The sequence below is a fragment of the Perca flavescens genome, chromosome 15, assembly GCF_004354835.1.
Source record: "Perca flavescens isolate YP-PL-M2 chromosome 15, PFLA_1.0, whole genome shotgun sequence".
NCBI lineage: Eukaryota > Metazoa > Chordata > Actinopteri > Perciformes > Percidae > Perca > Perca flavescens.
Genome location: NC_041345.1, coordinates 11,937,589 through 11,948,290, shown reverse-complemented (window position 1 = coordinate 11,948,290; position 10,702 = coordinate 11,937,589). Strand labels below are relative to the sequence as shown.

General features: G+C 39.3%; 1 protein-coding gene and 1 long non-coding RNA gene across 2 annotated transcripts; both read left to right on the top strand.

Moving 5' to 3' along the window:
- Positions 1–945: 945 nt before the first annotated feature.
- Positions 946–9,055, top strand: LOC114569425 (nuclear GTPase SLIP-GC-like). Its single transcript, XM_028599235.1, has 4 exons — positions 946–1,335; positions 8,587–8,815; positions 8,935–9,014; positions 9,046–9,055. The coding sequence occupies exons 1-4, from the start codon at positions 1,277–1,279 to the stop codon at positions 9,053–9,055; spliced, it is 378 nt and encodes a 125-aa protein (XP_028455036.1). The 5' UTR covers positions 946–1,276.
- A 25-nt stretch (positions 9,056–9,080) lies between these two features.
- LOC114570167 (uncharacterized) lies at positions 9,081–9,968 on the top strand. Its single transcript, XR_003694479.1, has 3 exons — positions 9,081–9,141; positions 9,596–9,805; positions 9,929–9,968. It is a non-coding gene; the product is annotated as an uncharacterized LOC114570167 (long non-coding RNA).
- The last annotated feature ends 734 nt before the right edge of the window (positions 9,969–10,702 follow it).

The following is a 10,702-nucleotide window of genomic DNA, read 5'->3' as shown; positions in this document are numbered from 1 at the left end:
ACTGCCTGGATGCCGGCTATTTCAAACCAAGATGGCGCTCAGCCACTCACCTGTGTCTGTCCAGAGAGTGTCTAGTAGCTTGCCAGCCTTTGGCAACAAGAAAAGAAGTCTGTCGTCTGTCTTTCTTAGTCGTCTAGTTTTTTACAGAAGTGGATTACTCCAATTCTCCAGCCTTCTTCCGTGAAACCATGCTTACAGGCTGTTATTTCCTAGAGACATCGGAGTTAAACACTAGAAGAAAATCAAAGATTTACTATTATGTGCAAGAGGCATCACAAAGTTTGTTTTTGTTGTCCAGTGGGGAACTGTTTATGTTTTGGTTAGGGGTTAGCTGGGATCCTAAAGAGAACGGTTTTGGTGTCAAGAGAAAAAACGAATTTGCTGCACTAAGTTAAATGTATTAAGCTTAAGACATTTTTGATACTTTGTTCACTTTATTTTTGTAAACAAAAAAACAGTATACAGCTCTATAATCTAAGAAAATGCAAGTATCTGATCGGGACTTGGTATCGTCAGATATTCAATATTTTAAAAATCAGATCGGCCATCCCTAGCCACGAGAGGTTGCTGCCTAACATTAAAAGTAAATATGGTTAACTACTACTTGCACAACCACATCTGTATTTTTACACAGCTGGTCAATGTTTTTTCTCTACACGCGACTACGTGACCCTACAACGGTTCAAAACTAAATAGAACTGTGTGAATGCAATGCACCTGAGGCAATGTGACACAAAGAAACCTTTTGGGCATTTTTACATTATACATTAAAATAAATCAATTAAATGAATGTGTATCATTTATCCTGTAGTTAAAACAATTCAATTATTCATTCAGTATCAGTTTACTGTATATACCAAACGCTTCCAAACCCTGCTGTAGCAGTTCCACTGCTGTAGACCTCTGTTCACAGACAACGACAAACACACAAGGAGGAATATTTGCCACAGCGCTTTATTTAAGGATCGCATCAGCAATGAATTGTCCCACAATCCGTCTGGAGCTCCCTCGCTCCCACTTGGCCCGAGGCTCTCGGTCGCGAGGGCAAAACTTGCGCTGTCCAGCTCACCACACAGTGTCCACGTCTCCTCTCTTGGAGTCAGCCATTCCCCCGCTTGCTCCGGCTCACTACTGCTTTTAAAGGGAGAACATAATCAGACAACTCGCTGCAGCTGTAGCAATCAGTCCCTCCCTACCTGCTCACCTGAGCCACCACCTCCTCCCCACACCCCCTCCACACCACCACACCTGCATAACCAACTTGGAAAAACTCAGTATGCACACCGTGAAGCTGGCATGCAACCACACGCTACAAAGACAGAGTCTGTGTAGCAGGTAACACACTCTGCCCCGCCTTGGTGATGCTACTGTGCCTCATGTATTTCACCTGTAAAGAACTTACAATTACTGTGGCTCTTACACTCAGATTATATATTTTCACTGACTGTTCAACATTTTCCATGGCCTTGCACTTATTAGCTACTTAGTCATTATTACTTAGTGCTACCTTTTATCTGCAATATCAACAGGAGCATGAAGAAGCTGTTTCTGCTCAGGTAAGGATCACATTGAATTTCCCAGGCATGTATTCAATTCAGTGAACGTGCCTCTATTCTCCATTGTCCTGAGACAAAGTCATCTTTGACTGAAGAATTGTCTCATTGGATCCCAGTGTTGTAGCCTCGTGAGACCGTCCTGATCTCGCGAGCTCCAGTTTTCAACTCGCAGATCAGTCTGGCATCTTGAGGCAGAGAAAATTTGGAGCAGTTAGCCAAACGACCGGGCCAATCAGCGTTGGTTTTGAGGTGGGTTAGGTGGTGATAGACAGATGGTTTATCCAATCAGCTAACCAGTATTTTCAGACAGCGGTGGCCCTAATTCTGTTAGCCGCTCGCTAATGCTTTTTTTCTCTTGGATCCTTCTTTTGGAATATGGTCCGGGAACCTGAAATGGTGCCTTTTATTCCTAAATGCTCGTTACACAAACGGCAAATCTCCTTTACCGACATGTTGCTTTGCCTGCAGCAGCAGGGGCGGGCTTGTGGTTGTATTTTCATACGCTTCGTGGATCTGATTGGTTGATTTGGCCCGTCTATCACCAACATAGGTGGTAAACAGATGGTTCATCCAATCAGCTAACCAGTAACCAAAAGTTCTCCAACGGAAAGTTCCCACATGGATATGCCGAGCAAATGCGAAGCAATCAATCTGGCGGAGTCAGGTTACCAGTGTTGTGGACTGAGGGAAAAAAGATTCTGAATGGGTTCACTTGTTGGCCCTTTACTGGACTCCACTTCCCTCGGTGTCATTCCAGATTGAAGGAGAACATAAATGCAAATTCGATGTTTAAATTATAAATATGTGTGTTTAAGCCTGTAGAACTCTGGTAGAGGACAACATTTGTGTAAATATGATTTATTTACTTTTATAGTCAAAGATTCCTGCTCATCCACAGGTGTGTCCGTCCACCAGTGACACCAGTAATAAAGGTGAGATACACAGTATCTTAATAAATTACATTAAAGGTGCTCTAAGTGATGTGATGCGTTTTTTAGGCACTAAAAAGTTTTTGTCACATACAGCAAACATCTCACATACAGCAAACATGTCTACTATCCGCCAGCTGCCTGTCCCCTGACAAGAAGGAGCTCGTTGAGCCATGAATATGCATTGTGGAAGTAGCCTACGTGCTAACGCTGCTGCAATGATGGCTCAACCAGCTCCTTCTTGTCGGTTATTGGCTGGAACACTGTTTGTTATGGTTCGTGGGGCAGGTTGGTTCAATTTGTTTTTGTTGCCGTTTGTGGGGCCTGGGCTGTCTACAGAGACCGCGTTTTTTTACAGTGTGTTCAGGGGACAGGCAGCTAGCGGTAGCTAGTGAGATGTTTGCTGTATGTGATGAAAAATGTTGTAACCTAAAAAACATGTCCCATCACTTAGAGCACCTTTAAGTGTTTATTGATGTTTTCAAGGCAATACTATCTTACTTTGACTAAGCAACTATATTGAGAAAACTTTTGAATATTTTGAGAGGCACATGCAACAGACTTTTCTTTTTTTCATTTAAAAAAAAATCTAATAAGAAAAGAGAAAGTTGGATCTTCAGGGCGAGTCCAGCAAATCTCAATCACCAGCTAGTAAACGACACTGTGGCCAGACTAAACCACGATCAGACTCAGGTATTTATAATACTTTCAAACAATGGTAACCTACTACAGGGTTAAACATTTTATGTAATGACATTTTTACTTGTATAGCAAATGTCTGTTTATATTTTGGCCACATAAAATACTTGCTTATTTGCTGTCTGTCACCTCAAACAGTCCCCAGCTTACATGTTACATGTGACGTAAATGTATGTAATATGTATGCTTCTAAGTAAATGAACTTAACCTCAGCTTTTACCTTGATAATGTTTAAAACTCAGACCATGTTTTCTTCTGTGCTAAGTTGCCATAATATATGTGATTAAATACTCTAAAGCATCCTATATTTACTCGGTAGATAAAGTGCTTCATTATGCATTACTGCTTAGTGGATACACTGGTTCAAGGTTCCTACTTAATAGTTCTTTTATTGTATTCTGACTGAAGAAATACTGACTAAAGCGAAAATCATCATGAGCTTGGTTAAGAAAAGACTACCGGCCCAAGATAACAAGCTCAACAACTTCCTGAAGTAAGTATTAAGTTAAATAAGTTCTCTAAATTCTTTGTTGTATAGGCCCAGATAAAACTGTGTCTACGTCTGGTCTGAAGTTTGCGTGAGGTTCCCACATTCTATTTTTATAAATAACAGTTTATGGGAAAGCTGTACACATCGTTTTTGTCTGTACACATCGTTTATCAATCAATCAGTCAATCAGTATGGTGGCCGACAAGGGCAAACGCCCTGCAACTTAAGAAAACATGCAAATAGACAAAACACAAGCAAATTAAGAAAACAATTTCATTAATTTGACAACACATGGACAGCATTCAGCAAACGCGCTGCATATACACACAACACAACCAAATACATAAACGCGATGCAAACACACACAACACAACCAAATACATAAACGCGATGCAAACACACACAACACAACCAAATACATAAACGCGATGCAAACACACACAACACAACCAAATACATAAACGCGATGCAAACACACACAACACAACCAAATACATAAACGCGATGCAAACACACACAACACAACCAAATACATAAACGCGATGCAAACACACACAATACAACCAAATACACAAACGCGCTGCGAATAAAAAACGATGCAAAAAGAAAAGCACACGAACCCCGAAAACAAATGCAACAAAAAAAAACGCTGCATCCAGATTACACAACGGAAGTTTTCCAGGCCTCTAGAGGGAGCAGTTAAGTGGAACAGCTTGATTTCCGACCCCACGGGGGAGAACATGCCGAAATATTCAAGGGGGTAAGCTTTGCTTCAGAACTCGAACCTCCTATGGCGCCATTTTGATGCTACCCAGCCATCACCTCCCGTTAGCATTCCACTGACTAGCATTCATTTTGACGTCACTTGACAGCGAATAACTTTACATCTGAAGCGTTTAAAGACTCTATTTGTCCATTGTTTATTTCTAAAGAAACACGACAATGTATAAAAGGCTCCATTACCTTGTATCTCACGTTATGGCCCCGTAGCAGACGTTTTTGTAAAAATAGGCTAACAATTGTGTCACACAGTAGAGGAATTACCGTATAGTACAGGATAAGCTTGCAGGCAGTTTCGGCTTACATGAGCTGTTTAGGTTTAATTACTAATGTTAACTAGCATTTTAGTTAGCAATAATTAGCCTGTGCCCATATTATCTCCTTACATATACCTACGCTCTCTGTCTCTGTAAGATTGGGAATGATTGAGATTTCTCTTGGCACAGCTACCAGAAGACTTACAACTTTCAGACACGTTGCTCACGTCACATTTACGTTGTCTCTCTCAGTTAGAGGCTGCGCAGTAAAGCTGGCCATCACTGGAAAAGTGCTTCTAATAGCCTTCACTGGTCTCCGTTCAGAGCAACGGCGTCTATTGGTCCATTATATACTGTCTATGGAAATATTCACTCTGACATTCTGGTTCTGCTTCGGATGCCGTCAAGTGGGATTTCGGATCATAATCAGTCCTTCACTGACCAATCAGCATTCATTCAGCGTGTTATGGGCAACAACGACTCACCCTGTAAGAAATCAAAAGGACATAAGTACTCGTTCATTCAACTTTCGACCTATAACCCATGTTAAACTTGCAAAAACTACAATCAAATCTGAGGTTTCTCAACAACAATCAGGCGAAAGAGACAAATTTAGCCATCCAGCTGCATAGAGTTCCATTCATTTTGCACTGGACTGCGATCATCCCCAGTGGAACTATGGTGGAACTGCAAACAAATTCGGTACAATGGGGATGAATAGGGAGTGGAATGGCTTTCCGGGGACCGGCTTTGATAGCACTTTTCATACATGTAAATGTAGCACGAAGTGCTTCATACAATATCCCTCCCCACACACACACACACACACACACACACACACACACACACACACACACACACACAGCCACGTTCACCCACACACACACACAGCCCACCCACCCCTAAACCGACAAACAAAAATGACTTAATTTAAAACAGGAAGGAAACAACAGCATGACACTTAAAAACCAAAAGATATATATATATATATATATATATATATATATATATATATATATATATATATATATATATTATACATAAATGAATATATTATACATAAATTAATAAAATAAATCTAAGCTCTAAAAAGTTGCTTATAAGTACATAAATTGTAGCCTAGAAATGTAGACACACTGCAGCAAATTTAATTTGCAGCCGGGAGGTCTAGGCTTGGGAGCTGGAAAAACCAAACTCTGATCAGGCCAATCACATCGTGTATAGAGTCAGTGGGCGGGCTTATGGCTGCTGCTGCTGGGAACAGCGGTCTTCTGGGAGACTTAAAGTTAAGTTAAAGTTAAGAACAAAGAACGGCACTGAAGTCATTCTTAAAAAAGGAAGATGTGTTCAGTGTTTTGCCGACTGGATACAGAAAAAGTTTAATTCTATCAACTAGCTTCGCTACCTTCTTCGTTGCTCTGCCTGGTTGTAGCGCTATCCTATTATGTGCAGAGGGAAATTGAAAGACAACCGTTTATCCTGCCCCTCGGATTGACCCCTGTCAATGGTGAGTTCCCAGACCCAACATCTTAATGTGGGTCTGACTTGTCAGGCTACGTAAACTGTAGATTGTTAAAAACACAATCCAGAAAATACAGATACATAAATAAGTGCAATAAAAACAACTAGAAACAACTAATAACATAAATTATAAAACTAATTAAAACAAACATACATATAAATAAATAAATAGACCATAAGTAGATAGATAAAGAAAATGAATAAATAAGTTGTTTATTAAAAGATAACTTTTGACTGACTAAAAACGGTAGGTTTTAAGTTTGCCTTTAAAAATATCAACACTCTTGGGGCGACCTCAAGCTCACCCAGTAAGAGTGTTTGCCCCATGTAGCAGGGTTCGAATCCGACTACTAACTGCAGCAGCCCACTCCCACTTGACCAGAGAGGCCTAGCAGGGGTGTACTCCTTAAAGGGATACTTCACCGATTTAGCATTAAGCTTTGTATCAGTAGAAAACCGGTAGTATTTTCAAATGACCATTCTTCCCTCCCTCATGTCCCCTTGAGACTGGCTTTCTCTGTATTGTGGGTGTGGAAAAAAGCCTCTATTGACGCAAAAATCGTCATTTCTGTCAGGGCCATAACGTCAAGAACAACACAGACAATAAATGATTTAAGAATTTATTGAATTATGAGTTAAATTTGGCGGTGTGGCTCTGTTCAGAGGAGTCCCCTGACCTTTCATGAGCACCATGAAAAAGCAGTGACTCAGGGGACAGCAGCAGCATTAGGGGACGCTCACACAGTTTAACACTGGGAGAGCTAAACTATTCCCCATATGACCAGAGCAGCAACGATGACATAGAAGCAAATGCCATGTTATACACAACAAGGTGGAGCAGGGGAGGAGGTGGGTAGCAAAAAGTGAGCAGAAAGCATTTGGAGCAAACTACAGCAGCAGTGTAGGAACAAGCTAAAGTAGCAGCATTTAGGAGGAGCTAAGGCAGCAAGCAGAAGGAGCAAAACTGAAACAGCTTAAGTAGCGGCGCCCTGTTGAGTGTAGCCATTAAGCAGTGAGGGGAGTGACCAGCTGATGCACTAATGCAGATCAGCTGCTGCAGATCAGCTGATGAGACCATGTTGTTGACCAATTGTGGTTAGCAGCGTCTTGACTACCTGGCCTGCCAGAACTGGACGCTGACGCTCAATTTAGCGTCATTTTGGCCGTTTAAATGCCAACCATTCTACTTGCCACGCAAATTTACGGCTGTGTTTATACTCCGTGTTTACAGCCCACCAAGTGCTAATGCTAGTATGCATTGAACTTTACGGAGCCTATAATGTGTGTGCACTAAATGTAGCCTGTTTCGTATGTCGTTTTTATATAATGTCGTTTTTATATATTTTAAAGGTGTAACACCACTTGAGCCACTGTGAAACGTTGTTTCGTGTATATGGTTGAAATGACAATAAAACACACTTGAGTTGAGTTGACCGTCTCACTGTCTGTCTGTAAATGGTAGGTGTGGCTTGGGAGTGGACGCTAAAGCAGCGAAGCAAGTGCATTCTGGGATTTGGTGTCTTTCATCCACATGAGCCAAAAACACATTTTATGGCTTTTCTCGGCCTAGGAGCCACCAATTTTACAAGTAATTAACTACATAAGTGACCCAATTTAAATATATATAATTATATTCATGTTGCCAACGGTGAAATATCCCTTTAATCATGTCTGTAATGTATTTTGCTCCCACTCCATGTATTGATTTAAAAAGAAGTTGCATTGATTTCTGTTCTATTATGTGGTTGACAGGCCACAGCAGACCTTTTGAATGAATTTTAAAAAGCTTTTTGATGGGCTTTTTTGGCAGACCCTTGCTGTAGTCAACTCTGCTAGAAATAAAAGCTTGAATTAGTTTTTTCCATATTGGCTTTTGATGCAAAGTCTCTGAGTTTGGCAATATTTGTGAGATAAGAAAAAGCTGATCTTGTTACTGCTACTATTTAGACTAAGATGAGAGTCAACTATAATACCAAGGGGGACACCACAGGTCAAACGGCTAATGCAGAGAAGATTATTACAGACAGTATTGTGTTAGGCTGTTGATTACAAAATGCAGGTGTATATATATATATATATATATATATATATATATATATATATATATATATATATATATATATTTTGTGAAGTTATTACATAATGCAGCGTTATTACATAATGTGGTGTTATAAAACCTTACACAGTCATAAATATTAATATTAGAACTTATTATTATTGTTGTTAATATCAAAATATTGATTTTAGCCACTTTAAATTATGCTGAGTAGGCTGTTCATAGATGGATGTCTTCCTTATTTTGACAATATCTTTTATTGTTTATATCTTTTCCCAAATTCACCCATTTTCAACAGGGATAAAATCGATGATTTGGAGACAGACAAGAGGGAGTTGGTCGGTGTCTTTGGTAAAACTGGGGCTGGAAAGAGCTCTTTGATAAATGCCGTCATTGGAGAGAAGAATCTCTTGCCCACTGGAAGTATCAGTGCATGTACATCAGTCATGATCAAAGTCGAGGCTAACACAGATGCTAACCAACAGAACAAAACCTATCAGGCGGACATTGAGTTCATTAAAAAAGAGGTAAAATTAACTGAATGTTTTTGTTTACTAGCACTAGAAGCTATCATGCAGCTGCAGAAATACAGTTGCTGATTATTATTCAATTAAACTTAATTTAACTAAATCATTTTATTTCTTAGGAGTGGAAAGATGAGATGTTTCATTTTCTGGGTGATAAAGCAAGTCAGAAAGATGACGATTATCCTGACTTTAAGGAAAAGCTGTCAGCACTCAATGGAAGAAAAGAAAAGGAAAACATAACCTCTGAAATGCTCATGGAGGAAGAATATTTCAGTGAAATTCCAGAATTTCTCGAAAACAAAAATAAGATTTTGCCATGTGAATCAGTAAGTTACAAGCGTTACATGAAAACAAAATAATAAGTCATTACACCTATTAGCTGCACTTGTTACCAGTTATTCTGATAATTGATTTAATGAAATACTACCACTTACGGACTTGGGACCTAATTCAGTTTCTTATCCGTATGAACCATATGGATGTTCTATTCTATGATAAACATACTGGTAATTACCTCCCATATTTGTGGGCGCTGTCAAAATCTGATCATGTTTAAATCTAAATTTAAAACCTAATTGTTCGCTATTGCAGAAAGTTTTACTTTTGTCTCCATTTCTGGTTTACTGTTTACTATTTTTTATATTATTTTAACAGCATTCTTTAACTGCTCTTTTTTGTCTAATCCTGTTATAGTTATTTTATGCAATTTGTAAAAAAAAAATAGTGTTTGTGCATACAAATAAATTGCCTTGCCTTAATTTAATGTTTTAATATATGCAGGCTGAAGAGCTATCTACAACACTTGTCAGATTCACAAGAGTCACAAGACGTGACTCAGAAGACAAAGAAAGTCTAAAGAGGTGGTACTGGCCACTGGTGAAGTGTGTGACTGTGAGGGTGCCTCAAAATGATCTTCTCCAGCATGTCACACTTGTGGATCTTCCTGGAAATGGGGACCGTAACAAGAGCAGAGACGAGATGTGGAAAAAGGTAATCTATTCACATACAATGCTGTTTGTAGTGTATGTGTTATCTGGAAGCTGTGACATGATGTTATTATGAAGCTCTGATAAGGAATTATTCATAATGAAATTTGCTATTATGCCCCTTCAGTTAGTTGGAAGTTGTTCTACTGTGTGGATTGTGACTGACATTGAGCCAGCAGCAGCAGAGAAAGAAGCCTGGGAAATCCTGGAAAGTGCCAGCAGCCTCATGGGAAATGGGGGAAATAGTGTCAGCACATTCACTTTATCTGCTCCAAATCTGATTTGAATCTTAAGTAAGTGATTTAAGAGTAGTTAAATTAAACATCCAAAATGAGGCACTGATGTGTGGTGGCAAGAGGAGTTTACACAAGCAAATGTACAGATAATATTTTCATGCCACAGGTAGAAAATGCTGTGAAAATGCTTCGTTGTTAGTTTAGGTGCAGAGGTGAAGCCTGACACAGTGGACCATTCTCAAAAAAAAAAATTGAGACAACGGCACTCCCAAAACACCTGTGTATTTGTTTACGTTTTGGCAAATTGCGCCATTAAAATTGGCACTTATTAAAATAAGTTAGCTGTTCCTGTTAGCAATGTAACCATGGATGTTCAGACAACTGTAACTGGACTTAAAGTTTGCAATAATTTAAATAAATAAATAATGAATAGTCATTTGGCTTTAAATGGAGGAATTATTTCAAGGAAATTCTTTTAGAAATCAATAAATGCTTATAAACTCAAAACAACTAAATAAACTAAAGATAAGATAAGAATCTTTATTGTCATTGCACATCAGGTATACAATGAAATTGCAATGCTTCCTCGGCCAGTGCATAATAAATATAAGTAATAAAAGCAACAAGGGAGCAGAAGCTATGGATGAGTTGTTGGGTGAGGGTCA

What these genes read in the sequence shown, in the direction of transcription:
- LOC114569425 (XM_028599235.1), top strand. Translation starts at nt 1,277, where the DNA reads ATGCACACCGTGAAGCTGGCATGCAACCACACGCTACAAAGACAGAGT. An exon ending in AGACAGAGTCTGTGTAGCAG is followed by an intron (nt 1,336 to 8,586) that starts GTAACACACTCT and finishes CATTTTCAACAG; the next exon opens with GGATAAAATCGATGATTTGG. An exon ending in TTGAGTTCATTAAAAAAGAG is followed by an intron (nt 8,816 to 8,934) that starts GTAAAATTAACT and finishes TTTATTTCTTAG; the next exon opens with GAGTGGAAAGATGAGATGTT.